General features: G+C 41.2%; 1 protein-coding gene across 1 annotated transcript; it reads right to left on the bottom strand.

The window, feature by feature from the left end:
* Nucleotides 1-1,345: 1,345 nt before the first annotated feature.
* Nucleotides 1,346-13,290, bottom strand: LOC120023720. Its single transcript, XM_038967788.1, has 4 exons — nucleotides 13,050-13,290; nucleotides 11,777-12,229; nucleotides 3,351-5,591; nucleotides 1,346-3,211 (listed from the first exon to the last, which is right to left on the bottom strand). The coding sequence occupies exons 1-4, from the start codon at nucleotides 13,213-13,215 to the stop codon at nucleotides 2,892-2,894; spliced, it is 3,180 nt and encodes a 1,059-aa protein (XP_038823716.1). The 5' UTR covers nucleotides 13,216-13,290; the 3' UTR covers nucleotides 1,346-2,891.
* Between the last annotated feature and the right edge of the window lie 5,724 nt (nucleotides 13,291-19,014).

Consider the following 19,014-nt stretch of genomic DNA (forward strand, 5'->3'; position numbering starts at 1 on the left):
CTTGAGATGGGTGTATCTAGAGTTGACAATTGATATATGCCATTGGATGAGTTGGTGTTTTTGTACTATGAAGTACCAGGAACGAGATTAGAACCTCGTCTGAGGGACCAAACTCAACGATAATTAATAGTGAATGTTATCTGGCTAAGGGATACTCCTTTCTTAAGAAAAAGTATTTCTTTGTGAACAGTTCCTAAGATCTTTGATTCGTCATGTAAGTTGAGAGGGGTGTATCTTGGCTATAAAAGATCTTTGTATTTTTCTGTAGCCAACGGTCCATTAGAAATAGTGAATTGTTGAAAGTCAAATGCTAAAGCTTATTATTATTATTAAAGATGTAGTTTAAGTGTAACTCTGAATGGTGTGTAGTTTGTACCTCTCCTCATTTGGTAAAGCAGAAATATGCCACCACAACTGTCATGGTAAAAACATATAGATTCAGTGGTTGTAAAGATGGGCAGAGGTCTGTCTGTAATAAAGATATGCTTTTTTTGACACCACACTCCACAAGTCCTGCCGGCTCTAGTTTTATCTTATCTTGATTATTGTCCACTCATATGGTCAAGTGCTGCAAAGAAAGACCTAGTTAAGCTGCAGCTGGCCCAGAACAGAGCGACACGTCTTGCTCTTCATTGTAATCAGGGGGCTAATATTAATACTATGCATGCCAGTCTCTCTTAGCTGAGAGTTGAGGAAAAACTGACTGCGTCAAATTGTTTGCATTGTAAACTTACACACACTTACCCCACCAGACCTGCCACCAGGGGTCTTTTCACAGTCCCTAGGTCACGGACAAATTCAAGGAAACATACACTATTATACAGAGCCATGAGGGCACAGAACTCCCTTCCATCTTATATAGTGCTAGTGAACAGAAAACCTGGTTTCAAAAAACAAATAAAGCAACACCTCATGGCACAATGTCTCTCCCCATGTGACCTAGTTGTTGTGTATATGTACTGACATGTATGTGGAACTGATTGGACACACCTACTAATTCCAGGGTTTTTCTTTATTTGTACTATTTTCTACATTGTAAAATAATAGTGAAGACATCAAAACTATGAAATAACACATATGGAATCATGTAGTAAACAGAAAAGGGTTAAACAAATCAAAATATATTTTATATTTGAGATTTTAGAGAAATACGTTTTTTGTGTGAATGTAACATTTCTGGGATCTTTTATTTCAGCTCATGAACACGGGACCAACACTTTACATGTTACTTTTCTATTTTTGTTCAGTGTATTTTCGCTGTTATTAAGATAACTAATGGTAAACCCATGCAGCCCTGTGACTTCAGAGCGCACACATTCACTACATGACAGGTACAAGCACTAAATGTCAGGTAGATTGTTTATTATGCATGTATGAGCCATACATTGACACGTCAAGTCCAAAACGGGAGGTTAAAAAAAAAAATGAGATCGTTTTCAAGCCTCTGGAATATCTCATTAAACAGTTTGCACTTACGACTCCACTGTATATAATTACTTCCCAAAAGGTTCAATTTCAAACAATATCATGAATGAGTACCATAGGGTCAAAATGGATGAAAAATACTCTTAGACAGAAGGATAGATTTTCTGGAAAGTATAAATGTTTTACCTTTTCACACCGGAGTTCCAAATGTCTGTTTTTATGCTTGTGATGTCAGAATGCGCTCTCTGTACCAAAATGTGATTGTTACACAACAGGACAGTTAACCCCTGCTGCCTTCAAAGCACAGCACACTGCGTGCTAATGATCTATAGGCTGTTTCAATTTGTCAATTTCAAATTATCTTCAAATGTCACTCTGAAATTAGGTGCATTCCGCCTCATTATTACACAGAAGTTGCTAGCCCATTTCACTGTCGCGGGAAATTTACATTTGAGACATGCTATGCTAAAGTTTAAATGAGCCAGACAACTTCTCTCTTGGATGAGAGCCCAAGCAGTCCCCCAGGGTTTGCCAAGGTCAAGAATGCAGACATTTGTGCATCTCCAGTCAGAACAAAACCTGCCCAAACGTTTTCCCCCTGGCAGGTTTTGCCGCTGGCACCCGCATTGCCTTCGATGTTGTTTTCTTTAATAATAATTACTTTGTACACGTGTGCGTTATTTACCTTAGCATAATAGTTTCTGTATTATCGTTTTAACTAATTTCAACTGTAGCACAAGATATGCATGTATGGAGCAATATGTATTCTGTCTATTCCTTTATAACTGCAGACATGCGAGGTACTAATTGCATAACCTTTATGGTGTTATACTGAATTGTGCTTATGTACATTCTTCCATTAGTTCTGTAAAAAACTGCTAATCATGTCAGAGAAGTATAAGCTTGTGTTGTATCCTTTTGAAGCTGCCCTCATGATCAAGCCTGTGTATTTATTTAGCCTGTTAAACATAGCTCTGCCCTGCCCCCTTGTGGAGCTATTCAGTTACTGGTGCATTTATACATGTCATGTTGTAAATGCAACTTAATATTCTTATAGCAGTGTAATGTTACTTCATTGTAATGTTGTTTTATTGCTAATTCCTGATATTCTATTGTAATTACTAATCACTCATCTATATTCTTTACTTTCAGAAACAAACAATATTGAACGTAATTTGCCAACATCATAACTGGAACTGGAGTTGCTGACATCTGTTTCCGAAGATTGAGGCCAGCTTTTGTATTCTAACAACATACTCTTTGAACGTACACTTCTTTACAGTTTTACTGGAGGAGTTTTTTTAAAGAAAAGACAATGACAACTGTCATTTCATTACAAACATGCCTAGCCCATATTTCAATATTCACGTAGCGGTTGAACAAAAACTGCATCCCCACCCCTAAAGTCATTGTATCATGGCAGGTCACCTTTCAATTCAGTCAGTCAGTAATTTCTGCAGATGTGCTCAATAGTGCTTGAGCGTATGGTACTCCCCAAAGCACGGCGCAACACACAGGGGTATGTCGCAAGGTACACACATGTACTTTGTCAACTTCCTCTGCTTCCTTCTCCTGGTGCTGGAAAGGCAGACTTTGCAGTGCCTCCGTGTGCGACTACCTTGTGCAGCAGTTTGAGGGACTTTTGAGGGAAAATGCCGTGCATTGAGGCGTAAGGGATTGTCCGCAGCAGGACGGCCCCCAGTGGGTGGACGCCGAGGGGTGTGGTGCTCCTCCAGCAGCTCTCTCATGAGGTTCTCTCTGTACTTTTGGTAGGTAATCACCTCACCTATGGGGGCGATAAAGAGGGAGAATGAAGGAGTGGGTAGGTGAGAGATATTGTCAATATAATTGCATAATGGAACAATGTGATTTGTATGTGAACTGTATGTAAAATTTCAAAAAACCTTGTTCATTAATTGTCTCACCTGATAGCTGGCGGTGAACTATGTGGCCATTGAGGACAGCAGTGTCGATCAGATGGAAAAATATCTTCTTATACCACTTGGTGGTTTTCCAGGCGCATGCCACAAAGCGGTTTATCATGTCTGCCTTATTCACTGCCCCCATTTTGCGGTTATAGTCAAGCACACAGTCTGGTTTGATCTTCCGCTCACCTGTCAGGTGGTCAACCTTCCCTGTGGGTGACATGGTTGCTGTATGGACAGTGGAAAGAACATGTACGTCTCGTTTGTCATGCCACTTTACTGCCAGCTGTTGACCGTTCTCCTTGAACTCCACCTCTCCCCTCTGCATCTTCCTGCTTCCAAATGACGGCATCCCCTTCCTGTTTGATTGGACTGTGCCACAGGCCCCTGTGCTGTTGGAGAACAGATGCTGGAAGAGTGTGGGACTGCTGTACCAATTGTCCACATACAAAGTGTGACCCCTCCCGAGATGAGGAGCCAGCATGGTCATCACCACGGACCCGGACACCCCAAGCCCTTCATAATGTTGGACGTCAGTGGTGGACCCTGTGTAAACTATAATGTCCTGGACAAATCCTGTCTTCACGTCGCACAAAAAAAAGAACTTCACCCCAAACCTGTGCCTTTTGGAGGGAATGTATTGACGGAATGCCAGCCTACCCTTCCATAACATCAAGTACTCGTCAATGCATAAGTCCTTGTATGGCATAAAGACCTGACCGAATGCTGATGTCAGGCTGGTAAGAACATTTCTTATTTTGTGTAAGGGGTCATTTAGGTTGGCAGTAGCATTGTTGACGAAATGCAGGCATCGCAGCAGGACTAGGAAGCGATCTTGGGAAAAGAGAGTGGCAAAGAATGGAGTTGCAAACATAGGGTCCGTGCTCCAGTATTCCCTTAGAGAGTTCTTCTTCACTATTCCCATGAGAAGGACTGTCACTAGGAAGGTATACATTTCACTGATTGTGGTTGTCACCCATTTAGCAAGCTTCCCCCTCACTCCTGGCTCTCTCCTCTCCAGCAGCTCCAAGGCATAGCGATTAGTCTCCTCCACTATGTCTCCCATCAGCTTCTCTGTCAGAAACAGCTTGAAGCACTCTGCTGCAGAGGGAGATGAAAAGGGGCTTTTTACTCCAGACTGGGACTCATCAAAGCCAACAGCAAGGCCAGGAGGGGTGAAATGGCTGGTGGCCTTCCAGCTACCGCAGACCTCCAGTACTTCACCCACTGTTGGTGTGCCTCCATCACCACCAGCATCTTCAGAGGGACCTGGGACTTTGTCGGTGGTCAAGGGGTCCTCAGATTCAGGGTTCTCAATGCCCATGAGGTTTGGCGGCAGCTCCTTACAGTCACTGTCAGAATCTGATTCCTCCGTTTCATACTCAGACTCATTGTCAGAATTGACAAAAATCTCCAGAATTTCCACATTTGTGAGTTGCTTGAGAGTGATGCTTTTACCGCAGTCAACACAGCTAAATGGTTTCTCTCCAGTGTGAATCCTCATGTGCCTGGACAGAAATTTTGTTTCTTTGAAGGTCTTGCCACAAACAGGGCAGGTGCAGGGTTTGCCACCTTGACAGAGTCGGACATGGGTCTTCAGTTCACAAGTGGAGTTGAAGCGTTTTTTGCAAAACTGACATTCGCTGAGTCTCTTCTTGGCGAGAGTCAAATGATTCTGCAAGTCAGGTTTCAGAGCAAACTTTTTACCACAGTCACGGCAGCGGTGAGTTTTTCTAGACATGTTGCTAAGTTTGGAATAATGTTCCCCCATTGACAGGTTTGGATCCAATAGTGGGCAAGGATGCAATTGTGGGCTGCTGTCAAGTCCTACTGGGTCGCTGTTTCCGGCTGAGCTGTGGCTGGAGGCATTGTTTTGATCATCTGGAGGGTCACAGGGAATTTTGAAATCCTTTATGTGAGTCACAGTTACAAAAGGTGTGAGATCCACTGATTTAGTGTCACTCTCTCTGTTTTCCACAGTCTGGGTTTGGGGAAGAGTCAAGCACTGAAGTGGATCCTCCTGATCACATTCACTTTTCACACAGGAAAGAGGGAATATGGAGTCTTCGGCATCAAAGAGCTGCTCTTTCTCCTGATTGGTCCCCAATTCCTCCTGTTCCTTTTTAATCTGTGTGGGCTCTGGGTCCTCCTGCTGCAGACTGGGGATCCACTGCTGCTCACAGCGCTGCTGCTCAGGGGGAACCTCATCTTCAGAGACAGCAAGAGAGAGCTTCAGGGAGTCTGGAGGAAAGGAGAGGAAGAGCAGAAGTTATCTATACCAAACAAAAATATAAAACGCAATATGCAACAACTTTTAATTTCTAAGAAATCAGTCAATTGAAATAAATAAATTAGGCCCTAATCTATGGATTTCACATGACTGGGAATAGAGATATGCATCTGTTGGTCACAGATACGCTATTTTTCAAAAGTAGGGGCGTGGATCAGAAAATCAGTAAGTATTTGGTGTGACCACCATTAGCCTCATGCAGCGTGAAACATTTCCTTTGCATACAGCTGGCCAGGCTGTTTATTGTGGTCTGTGGAATGTTGTCCCCCTCTTCAATAGCTTGGCGAAGTTGCTGTATATTGGCAATGCGCTGTTGTACACACAATCAATTGTTTCTAGATAGAGCGTTTCACACTTGACCAAATCACCATCCTCAGCTAGTCAAAAGGGACCTTTTTGGCTCCAATGTAGCATTTGAGTCTGGACGGCATCATAAGGACCAACTATCCGGAGAATCGCCAGAGGAAGTTCTAATAGAATATTATGCAACATTCGTCAAAAGAAAAAATGTGTGACACTGATGTCCAAACAAGAGAAAGTACTGGCACGTTCGTGCTACTTTTATCTATTCACGGTGAAAGTTAAAAAATAACTTCTTAAAAAGACCTGCCCAGAGGAAGTTGTAGGCACTATTTCAACGTAATTTCCTGTCCTAGAGAGAAGGATGGGTAGTTATACATATTCACAAATTGTGGTTGGGAATTTCCACGCAGAGTTGATAAACATCAACAAAAGGGCCAGCATCCCGGAGTCGCCTCTTCACTGTTGACGTTGAGACTGGTGTTATGCGGGTACTATTTAATGAAGCTGCCAGTTGAGGACTTGTGAGGCTTCTGTTTCTCAAACTAGACACTCAAATGTACTTGTCCTCTTGCTCAGTTGTGCACCGGGGCCTCCCACTCCTCTTTCTATTCTGGTTAGAGCCAGTTTGCGCTGTTCTGTGAAGGGAGTAGTACACAGCGTTGTACCAGATCTTCAGTTTCTTGGCAATTTATCGCATGGAATAGCCTTCATTTCTCAGAACAAGAATAGACTGACAAGTTTCAGAAGAAAGTTATTTGTTTCTGGCGATTTTGAGCCTGTAATCGAACCCACAAATGCTGATTCTCCAGATACTCAACTAGTCTAAAGAAGGCCAGTTTTATTGCTTCTTTAAATCAGAACAACAGTTTTCACATGTGCTAACATAATTGCAAATGGGTTTTCTAATGATCAATTAGCCTTTTAAAAATTATCAACTTGGATTAGCTAACGCAACGTGCCATTGGAACACAGGAGTGATGGTTGCTGATAATGGGCCTATGTACGACTATGTAGATATTCCATAAAAAATCTGCCATTTCCAGCTACAATAGTCATTTACAACATTAACAATGTCTACACTGTATTTCTGATCAATTTGATGTTATTTTAAATGGACCAATTTTTATTTTTTTGCTTATCTTTCAAAAACAAGGACATTTCTAAGTGACCCCAAACTTTTGAACGGTAGTGTATATATAGAACCAGTTAAAAGTTTGGACACCTACTCATTCAAGGGTTTTTCTTTATTTTTTTTTACTATTTTCTACATTGTAGAATAATAGTGAAGACAACAAAACTATGAAATAACATATGAAATCATGTAGTCACCAAAAAAGTGTTAAACAATCAAAATATATTTTATGTTGGAGATTCTTCAAAAGTAGCCACACTTTGCCTTGATGACAGCTTTGTACACTCTTGGCATTCTCAACCAGCTTCACCTGGAATACTTTTCCAACAGTCTTGAAGAAGTTCCCACATATGCTGAGCACTCGTTGGCTGCTTTTCCTTCACTCTACAGTCCAACTCATCCCAAACCATCTCAATTTGGATGAGGTTAGTTGATTGTGGAGGCCAGGTCATCTGATGTAGCACTCCATCACTCTCCTTCTTGGTCAAATAGCCCTTACACAGCCTGGAGGTGTGTTTTGGGTCATTGTCATGTTGAAAAACAAATGATAGTCCCACTAAGCGCAAACCAGATGGGATGGCGTAACGCTGCAGAATGCTGTGGTAGCCATGCTGGTTAAGTGCCTTGAATTCTAAATAAATCACAGACAGTGTCACCAGCAAAGCTCAATCATACCTCCTCCTCCATGCTTCACGGTGGGAACCACACATGCGGAGATCATCCGTTCACCTACTCTCCGTCTTACAAAGACTCGGCGGTTGGAGTCAAAAATCTCAAAAGGACAGATTTCCATCGGTCTAATGTTCATTGCTGGTGTTACTTGGCTCAAGCAAGTCTATTTGTATTATTGGTGTCCTTTAATAGTGGTTTCTTTGGAGCAATTCAACCGTGAAGGCCTGATTCAAGTACTCTCCTCTGAACAGTTGATGTTGAGATGTGTGTTACTTGAACGCCGAAGCATTTATTTGGGCTGCAATTTCTGGGGCTGGTAACTCTAATGAACTTATCCTCTGCAGCAGAGGTAACTCTGGGTCTTCCTTTGATGTGGCAGTCCTCATGAGAGCCAGTTTCATCATAGCACTTGATGGTTTTTGTGACTGCAGTTTTGACTGACCTTCATGTCTTAAAAGATAATGATGGACTGTCATTTCTCTTTGCTTATTTGACCTGTTCTTGCCATAATATGGACTTGGTCTTTTACCAAATGGGGCTACCCTCTGTATACCCCCCTACCTTGTTACAACACAACTGATTGGCTCAAACGCATTAAGAAGGAAAGAAATTCCACAAAGTAACTTTTAACAAGGCACAGCTGTTAATTGAAATGCATTCCAGGTGACTACCTCATGAAGCTGGTTGAGATAATGCCAAGTGTGTGCAAAGCTGTCATCAAGGCAAAGAGTGGCTACTTTGAAGAATCTAAAATATTAAATATATTTTGATTTGTTTAACACTTTTGGTGACTACATGATTCCATGTGTGTTATTTCATAGTTTTGATGTCTTCACTTATTCTACAATGTAAAAAAATAGTAAAATAAAGAAAAACTCTTGAATGAGTAAGTGTATCCAAACTTTTGACTGGTACTGTATATATAAAAATATCGATAACTATTGAAAGAAGCCGTTTTTCTACATTGTAATGGACACGGTGCAACCTTTGGTAGGTAGGCTACTGGCAGGCTTCGGCACAGCAAATCCAAGTCAACCTGTGCTCATGGTTCTCACAGGGGAAATGATGATATGATCATGAGCAAAGTCATTGTAGCCTGCATGCTGCAAATGACATGTAACTAAGTTCCTTGAAAGCTGTAGAACGTGTAGTGAAGCAAAACTTGAGTGGTCAAAAACATTCATCTTGGGGAGCATATAACACAATTATACCATTCATAAAATGAATCACATATTTATTTTTAATACAGACCAGCTAAAAAAATAATTGAAAATTTATCCAATCGATGATGATTTTTTTGGAGGTGCAAAAACATATCCTGCTGAAAAGAAGGTTGACGACATCCGCTCGTCATTCACTCAGCCTATTGAGTCCACTGGTCCCACTCACACAGAACTACACTATGCATTGACCTCTTTCTCACCTCCCTCTCCAAATAAAATCCTGCAAGTAGTGCGGTCTGACAGCCCGACAACCTGCCCACTCGACCCTGATGCCCCATCTCTGGAGACCTACTCCCATTCCTCAATTCCCTCATTCCTGACCACTGACCACCCCTCTGACTTCAAATCGCCTGAGTCCCTCCCCTCAAGAAACCAAAACTTGACTCATCTGACGTCAAAAACTAGAGACCTGTATCCCTCCTTTCTTTTCCAAAACACTTGAGCGTGATGTCTCTGATCAACTCTAGTTCTCTTTCATAACAATCTTCTTGACCATAACAAGTCAGGCTTCAAGACAGGTCACTCAACCGAGACCGCTCTTCTCTGTGTCAGAGGCTCTCCGCACTGCCAAAGCTGACTTTCTCTCCTCTGTTCTCAACCTCCTAGATCTATCCACTGCCTTCGACACCGTGAACCATCAGATCCTCCTCTCCACGCTGGGCGTCTCAGGCTCTTCACCCTCTCCTCTTCTCTCTATACACCAAGCCACTCAGCTCCGTCATATCCTCACATGGTCTCTCCTATCATTGCTATGCAAAGGACACTCAACTACTTTTCTCCTTCCCCCTTCTGACACCCAGGTGGTGAAACGCATCTCTGCATGCCTGGCAGATATCTCAGCTTGGATGTGGACTCCCCCCTTACTTACTATACCTGTGATATGTGGTTGTCCCACCTAGTCATCTTAAGACGCATGCTGTAACTGTAAGTCACTCTGGATAAGAGCGTCTGCTAAATGACTAAAATCGAAAAACCCAGTCCTGAAACGAAAAGTAGGCTGAAATGTTTTACATCATATCATAGGAAAAGACACTGCATTCACATGGATTTGCACAAAGAGGGTAGTTCGGATGTGACTTTAAACCCTAGTACAGTGCCTTCAGAAAGTATTCCTACCCGTTGACTTATTCCACATTTTGTTGTGTTACAGCCGGAATTGAAAATTGATTCAATGTATTTATTTTCTTCACCTCTAAACACACACAATACCCCATAATGACAAAGTGAAAACAAGTTGACATTTTTGCAAATGAGATACAGAAATCTCATTTAATAAGTATTCACGACAACCAGAGTCAATATATGTTAGAATCACCTTTGGCAACGATTACAGTGGTGAGTCTTTCTGAGTAAGTCTCAAAGTTTTGCACACCTGGATAGCCCATTATTCTTTGAAAAATTCTTCAAGCTCTGTCAAATTGATTGGTGATCACTGACATACAACCATTTTCAGGTCTTGCCATAGGTTTTCAAGCCGATTTAAGTCAAAACTAGGCCACTCAGGAACATTCAATGTCATCTTGGTAAGCAACCAGTGTATATTTGACATTGTGTTTTAGGTTATTGTCCTGCTGAAAGGTGAATTTGTCCCCAAGTGTCTGTTGGAAAGCAGACAACCAGGTTTTCCTCTAGGATTTTGCCAGGCTTAGCTCCCTAGTCCTTGCCGATGACAAGCATACCCATAACATGATGCAGCCACCATCATGCTTGAAAATATGAAGAGTGGTACTCAGTGATGTGTTGTGTTTTCCCTAAACATAATGCTTTTTATTTAGGACAAAGGTCATTTCTTTGCTCCATTTTTTGCAGTTTTACTTTAGTGCCTTATTGCAAACAGGATCCACGTTTTGGAATATTTTTTATTCTGTACAGGTTTCCTTCTTTTCGCTCTCATTTAGGCTAGTATTGTATAGTACCTACAATGTTGTTGATACATCCTCAGTTCTCCTATCACAGCCATTCAACTCTAACTGTTTAAAGTCACCATTGGCCTCATGGCGAAATACCTGAGCGGTTTCCTTCCTCTATGGCAACTGAGTTATGAAGGACACCTGTATCTTTGCAGTGACTGGGTGTATTAATACAACATCCAAAATGTAATTAATAACTTCACCATGCTCAAAGGGATATTCAATGTGTGTTTTTTTTACCCATCTACCAATAGGTGCTCTTCTTTGCGAGGCATTGGAAAACTTCCTTGGTCATTGTAGTGGAATCAGTGTCTGAAATTCACTGCTCGACTGAGGGACCTTACAGTTAATTGTATGTGTGGGGTACAGAGATGAGGTAGTGGATCGAAAATCATGTTAAAAAATATTATTGCACAAAGAGAGTCCATGCAACTTATGTGACTTGTTCAGTGTGGGATTTGTTTTATTTAGGCTTGCCATAAGGGGTTGAATACTTATTGACTCAAGACATTTCAGCTATTCATTTTTTATTAATTTGTAAAAATGTCTATACATAAATCCACTTTGACATTATGGGGTATTGTGTCAAGGCCAGTGACAATCTCAATTTAATCCATTTATAATTCAGGCTGTAACACAACAGCGTGGAAAAAGTAAAGGGGTGCGAATACTTTCTGAAGGCACTGTATATCATACCTTGACTCAAACGATGACTTATTGACTTAAATCGTTGCATAACATCATGGGTAAGCTTTGGCGATCGTCTTTCAGATTGAAAAAGTGGATTTCTACTGGTGTGGGTATTTAACATTTTTGAAATGGTGATCACTGAAAGCCTAAACAGTTTATCAATTAAGTAGAACTGTAGTTAGATATTAGTAGGTATATATACTTACCTATTCTACATAGTTTTATCTCCGGTGTGATTCGCAGCAGTCTCCGTAGACGATCATTCTCCTCCAGGTACTCCGCAATCATTTTCTCAAATGCTCTGAAAATCTCCACAGCAGCAGATGCCTTTAAACGCTCATTTAAAAACACACGAAACGACTCTAGTTTAGAAATTTTCAGTCGACTGAGAGTTGGGTATTCAGCTAGTATGGCTTTGTGAAGTGGTTCCTCCTGATCAAGTTCACTTTTCACATAAGGAGGAGTGAATATGGAATCTTTCGTATCAAAGAGCCCTTTAAGCTGCTCTTCCTCCTGACTGGTCCGGAGTTCCTCCTGTTCCTCTTTAATCTGTGTGTGCTCTGGATCCTGCTGCCCCTGACTGGGGCTCCACTCCTGCTCACAGTGCTGCTGCTCAGAGGGAACCTCCTCTTCAGAGACAGCAAGAGAGAGCTGCAGGTCTGGAGGGAAGGAGAGGGTGAGAAGAGGTTTAAGCTATATACCACAGAATTAAATAGAACAATTATACATGTGAATTATAGCGCTCTATGACCTATACAGCAAAGTGGCCTCGAACAAATCACAAATTGGACAAATCACTCGCTCAACCTCATTTAGATCTACTATTGAATAATATGGCGATTGAGCAACTTGAGGAGACTAAACTCCTGGGTGTAACCCTAGATAGCAAGCTACTCAAAACATAGACTCAATGGTTGCGAAAATGGGAAGAGGTCTGTCCATGATAGTGCGCTGCTCTGCCTTCTTGACATCTCAGTCAACCAGACAGGTCCTAAAGGCCCTAGATATCTCAGTCAACCAGACAGGTCCTAAAGGCCCTAGATTTGTCGCACCTGGACTACGTTTGTACTGAGCAACACGTTTCCCCAAAACGGTGAGCACCATTCTTTAACAACCTTTGAGGTATGTTTGCTTCCATGGGGCGGCAAGGTGTGGACTGATCAATATGGGTGTGACCATTTGAAATCTCAAAACTCGTGCAACACACCATACACAATCGCCCTCAGGGCCACTATAATCACAGTTCAACTCGGGTGTCATTACGCCAATTCTGTTGCAGAACGTTTCATAAACATGCCTGAATGCAACTGTACGTTATTTAAAATCAGCTTTTCGTGACAAAACAATGTAATAATGTATGGTAAAAGTTACAGTAGATAACTTCTTTAAAAATTGATGAAGTGGTGATCACCGTTTGCCTAAACAGTTTTATCAATTGAGTAGAACTATAGCTAGCCAGTAGCTCTACCGTATACTAACCTATTCTATATAGTTTTATCTCCGGTGTAATCCGCAGCAGTCTCCGTAGACGATCATTCTCCTCCTGGTACTCCACTACCGTTTTCTCAGCTGCCCCGAAAATCTCCACAGCAGCCACCGTTAAACGCTCATTTAAAAATACACGAAACGACTTTAGTTTATACATGTTTCAGTAGACTGAGAGTTAGGTCTTTTTCAACGAGTGTGGCTTAATCCACGAGGAAAGTGGCCATAAAAATCCGCGTCTCGTCGCCAACACTAAAGAAGTACTTCCGGGTCTAAATAAAAGTCCCTACGTAATAGTTGAAACTTGTTGAATAACCTATATTTATTTATTATATATGAAAAATATTTGTCTAAACAGTAACAATGATTCATTTAAGTAACATTTGCATTACATTTGAGGTTTAAAACATGTTTTAATGTCAAATAAATGCCCCAAATGTAAAACACTGAAATACATATTGGTTTATAGAGCATAAATTATTCTAGGTGGCGCAGTACACGTATTGTAGGCAATACTCAGTAGGCTTTGTAGAATGTATATATGGTGTCATTTCATGGGGCACTGAATAATACGGAGTCTTACTGGATTAATAAAGAGTGTTGCTGGCCTTTGAGTCCACCCATTCCATTGGCCACAATGTGAATCACTGTATGCGGAATACATTTTGGCTTACTTATGAAGCAAAAACTATTCTCAGACACCCAAGATATTGGGAATGAATACTACCACTTAGAGACAGAAAGTTGTGGTAGAGGTTAATCAGCTGAGGAAATAGTAAGCTCTATGAAAACTGAATCAAATGAGCAGCATGTAACTGGAGACGTCGAAATAAGCGAGGATACACAGAAATGTGTTTTGTCAGATGAGGCAAATTTTGGAGGGTTCAGGCATACCACTCCAAATAATGGTGTGGTTACATTGACTTGTGATGAATGGGAGAAGGACCATTCGGAGAGAAGTGGTAGGTATTTCAAAAAGTTCTTATGGTTAGGCCTAATTGCAGGAAACATTAAAGTGTCCAATTTACTGGAGGTTTTCAGCATTACACAAGTCAAACCCCCATGTACACATTTCTGTTGCCAAGAAAATAGGGAAGGTGTTGGCACGAGTACAGAAGGGGTTATGCAAGAACATGTATATCAGATTCATTGAGAATAATGGTGAACGCCATGAAAGAATGCTATAATTGTCAAAAGAAGATCAATCTGCAATGATGCAATGATGTGATGAAGTGGTGTAACTTGCATATGTACTATGGTTCTCAGATTATTTGGTGTATTTCAGGAGCTGATATCCTGAACCCTGATCTTGCATATAAGGCCATCCAGGACATACAGTACATACCAGGCTGTGTCTGAGGAAGGCCCGAAAAATGTCCAAAGATTCCAGCCACCCCAGCCGTGAACTGTTCTCCTGCAAGTGGTACCGGAGCATTGGGTCTCGGACCAACAGGCTTCTATCCCCTAGCTCTGAGACCTTTGAACAACCAAAGACTCCAGGCACTGAGACATTTAAACAGCTAGGCAATGGATGCCCACCCTAACCCATGGTCCATCTGCAATTACTAAATGAATATAGATTACTTTCTCGTGTTATTCTTATTTCCTGTGCATTTAAAAATAACAAATCTACTTTATACATTTTGATATTGAATACTGCATTGTTGGGAAAGAGCTAGCAAGTAAGCATTTCACTGTACTTGTGCATATGACAATAAAACTTGAAACAAATGTAAAACTTCTGTGTAACTGTTGATGATCAATATGAATAATTAACTTCATTGTGATATTTGTTATGAATAAAGTATGCTTTTTTGGACTAAATGTACTTACATCTTTCTTGACTTTTTGAATAAACATATTGTTGTTGTATTTTTTACAAAGTATCCACCAGAAGGAATTTTGTTATGACAATACAGTGCCTTCGGAAAGTATTCAGACGCCTTGACTTTTTACACATTTTGTTATGTTACAGCCTTATTCTAAAATGTATTAAATAAAACACTAAGCAATTTACACACAATACCCCACAATAACAAAAATAAAATCGTTTTTTATACATTTTTAGCAAATTTATAAAAAAACAAAAAACAGAAATACCTTATTTACATAAGTATTCAGACCCTTTGCTATGAAACTCAAAATTGAGCTCAGATGCATCCTGTTTCCATTGGCCATCCTTCAGATGTTTCTACAAAACTTGATTGGAGTCCATCTGTGGTAAATTCAATTGATTGGACATGATTTGGAAAGGCACACATCTGTCTATATAAGGTCCCACAGTTGACAGTGCATGTCAGAGCAAAAACCAAGCCTTGAGGTCAAATGAATTGTCCGTAGAGCTCTGAGATAGGATTATGTCGAGACACAGATCTGGGAAAGGCTACCAAATAAATTCTGCAGCATTGAAGGTCCCCAAGAACACAGATGCCTCAGTCATTCTTAAATGGAAGAAGTTTGGAACCACCAAGACTCTTCCTAGAGCTGGCCGCCTGGCCAAATCTGAACAATCAGGGAAGAAGGGCCTTGGTCATGGAGGTGACCAAGAACCCAATGGTCACTTTGACAGAGCTCTAGAGTTCCTCTGTGGAGATGGGAGAAACTTCCAGAAGGACAACCATCTCTGCAGCACTCCACCAATCAGGCCTTTCTGGTAGGATGGCCAGACAGAAGCAACTCCTCAGTAAAAGGCACATGACAGCCCGCTTGGAGTTTGCCAAAAGACACCTAAATACTCAGACCATGAGAAACAAGATTCTCTGGTCTGATGAAACCAAGATTGAACTCTTTGGCCTGAATGCCAAGCGTCACATCTGGAGGAAACCTGGCACCACCCCTACAGTGAAAGATGGTGGTGGCAGCATCATGCTTTGGAGATGTTTTTCAGTGGCAGGGAGACTAGTCAGGATCGAGGCAAAGATGAACGGAGCAAAGTACAGAGAGATCCTTTATGAAACCCTGCTCCAGAGTGCTCAGGACCTCAGACTAGGGCGAAGGTTCACCTTCCAACAGGACAACGACACTAAGCACACGGCCAAGACAATGCGGGAGTGGCTTTGGGACAAGTCTCTGAATATCCTTGAGTGGCCTAGCCAGAGCCTGGACTTGAACCTGATCGAACATCTCTGGAGAGACCTGAAAATACCTGTGCAGCAACACTCCCCATCCAACCTGACAGAACTTGAGAGGATCTGCAGAGAAGAATGCGAGAAACTCCCCAAATACAGTTGTGCCAAGCTTGTAGCGTCATACCCAAGAAGAATCGATGCTGTAATCACGTCCAAAGGTGCTTCAACAAAGTACTGAGTAAAGGGTCTGAATACTTATGTAAATTTTTTATTTCAGTTCTACATTTTTGTAGAAATTAGCAAACATTTCTAAAAACCTGTTTTTGCTTCGTCATTATGGGTAAAAAAATATTTAATACATTTTAGAATAAGGCTGTAATGTAACAAAATGTGGAAAAAGTCAAGCGGTCTGAATACTGTAATGACCTGACTAGATCATAAAAGAACAACTGTCCAGACAGAGGATTGAGTTTACGAATGGACGGTTTATTAAACCAACTTTACACAGGCTACTGTTTGGCCGTAGCCCACGCCAAATAAATGAAAGATAACCCACAAGCCAATCGTTACCTTCTCTTGTGAAGCCCAGACGTAAAAAAGAGAGAACAAAGGCTAAACCTGGTCTTAACTTCCAATGCTCCATCCCCCTGGACAACCCCCCTCCACGCCACTCCGCCAACCGCCAGGATGCCCGGCATCAGAACATTCCAGGCATTCCCGTGATTGGCAGATAGCAGGTTGATTGACATGTCGGACCCCGCGAACACTGGGTACTGGTAGGTACAACACAACCATCTACTAGCCTAACACATAACACACAGCTGTCTGTGCGGGTCGCTACAATACTTTCCGAAGGCACTGTATATGCGTCCTATGACACAGTGCTATATTTGAACCGTATAGTGTCCAGGCACCCAATTTTAAGCTTTTTGACCACAGTAAAAGTTCAGCAACACTTCCTGTGATTTAGCTTTTTGTTCAAACTCACCCTACTTTGTCTTTTCAACCCTAGTTTAGCTAAAACAGGTAGTAGACAGTCCAAAACAGTGTATTGTATTGGGGGCTATGGAGGGAGTGGAGTAAAAATCCAGCAACAGTCCGTATGACACAGTCCCCCTCCAAAACGAAACATATTTGGTTACTAGAGACCCTACTAAGTCTTTTCCACCTCACTTCAGTTGAGACAGGTAGCAACATTTTCCTCTACAGTCCAATATGTATTCCATATGCAGTTAACTGCATTGGCGGCTATTATCCAGGAATACATCTCAAGCAAAGTGGAAATACATTTAAACCGTCATAGCATCTGTAAGAACCAAGAAACACTTCTAAACATAGCACCAGTCATTTACATAACATACAATGGCATATTCAAAACATAGCCATTTCTTAATGGGCTCCACCTTATTATATTACTTATCTAATTGTGTAATACAATTTTAACATTATGCACTATGACTATGCAAAGCTGCTAAACATTTGATTATATAATATTGATTTCGTATCATACACATAGCATTTTACCCCAGACCTTTATTGTGAAGGCAAAATCGGAAAACCGGAAGTCTTAATGCTGCTGCCGGGACGCTAATAAAACAAACCCGCTCGCAAATTCACTTCCGCATTGTCTTCTTCTTGTATTTTATTAGCGGGTGGGGAGCCCATAAACACAACACAGCGGCCCAATGTGTATGGGTTTTTACTACAAGGTACGGACCAGAGATACTGTAACTAAACTGGGGCTGCGTTCAGTACATAAAAACATAACGTTCAATTGAACAAACTGCTGTACTGAATGACCAGTTGAAAACACTGAGGGGTTGGGTTGTGGGTTAAAAATACACCCATCGCTTCAAGCCACACCCTGGCACACCCACCAAACATAGGTACCATTAAAGTCTGTTCAAGAACGTTTTGGGAAAATGTGTCGTTCAGTACAAACCATTTGGCAATGTAGCAAATGTTCAAGTGAACTGAACTCACTGCAGAGAACGCAGTAATCTTGCCTAAACATCAGTGTTACCATGGTTACCCCATGGACATTCAGTTTTAAAGAAGTTCCTAAAAAAGATGCAAGAGTCTCTACAAGCCAGAATATTGAATAAAATTAAATGTACACTTACTTTGCTGGTTGTTCGGGCTGTTGGTCCTTTTGACAGTAGGAAATGGAGATAAAATATCTACAGGAAAGTATTGTTTACCTGACTTTTTACGGTGCAGGCAGGTTCTGTCGCTTGTATTTTCAATCTCCTGATGCATTGCAGATGATGCACAATATATAAACAATAGCCGAATGTAACCAAACACGTTCCCTTGCAATCAACTAAAAGGATGTGAAATTTGCCAGCTGATTGCATGGAACAACATTCGGTCTGTGGTTCCGGATCGGTTAAGTTTGGCCATTGTTTACATATTGTGCAAGTGTTTGTGTTGTGCGAATTGTGTCAGTATTGAAAATACAAAACCGGAAATACAAATTGGTATACAGACCAGCATACTGAAAGTCGGGTTAATAACACTTTCCTGTGGTACCAGGCGGTAAATAATTGGAAATGAATTATTTAATTCAATGCAATTCCCACCTCCAATTCCCTCCTCAACTTTTTGGTCTCTGAATATACCAATATTCTCAACTCCAGAGCATTTAAAAAACTCACATATGTTTATTTCCCGTGGGATCATAGCAGTTGCTTTCTCTTTAAAATGTAATGTTTTGATTGACTTCCCATGAATCCATGGGTGTTGTCATGACGCTGGCCTGGGGGTAGGTTTATGACAGTCATAAATACCTCTCCCCCTTTTTTCCTCTCTTACCCTACTGATGTGACTATTGAAAATCCCTTGGTTAACAAAGAGATTCTAGGAACATCAGAAGGTGGGGGGAAATTAAC

Source organism: Salvelinus namaycush, chromosome 28, assembly GCF_016432855.1.
Source record: "Salvelinus namaycush isolate Seneca chromosome 28, SaNama_1.0, whole genome shotgun sequence".
Lineage (NCBI taxonomy): Eukaryota > Metazoa > Chordata > Actinopteri > Salmoniformes > Salmonidae > Salvelinus > Salvelinus namaycush.

What these genes read in the sequence shown, in the direction of transcription:
- LOC120023720 (XM_038967788.1), bottom strand. Translation starts at nt 13,215, where the DNA reads ATGTATAAACTAAAGTCGTTTCGTGTATTTTTAAATGAGCGTTTAACG. An exon ending in GATAAAACTATGTAGAATAG is followed by an intron (nt 5,592 to 11,776) that starts GTAAGTATATAT and finishes CCTTTCCTCCAG; the next exon opens with ACTCCCTGAAGCTCTCTCTT. An exon ending in AGTTCACCGCCAGCTATCAG is followed by an intron (nt 3,212 to 3,350) that starts GTGAGACAATTA and finishes TCGCCCCCATAG; the next exon opens with GTGAGGTGATTACCTACCAA.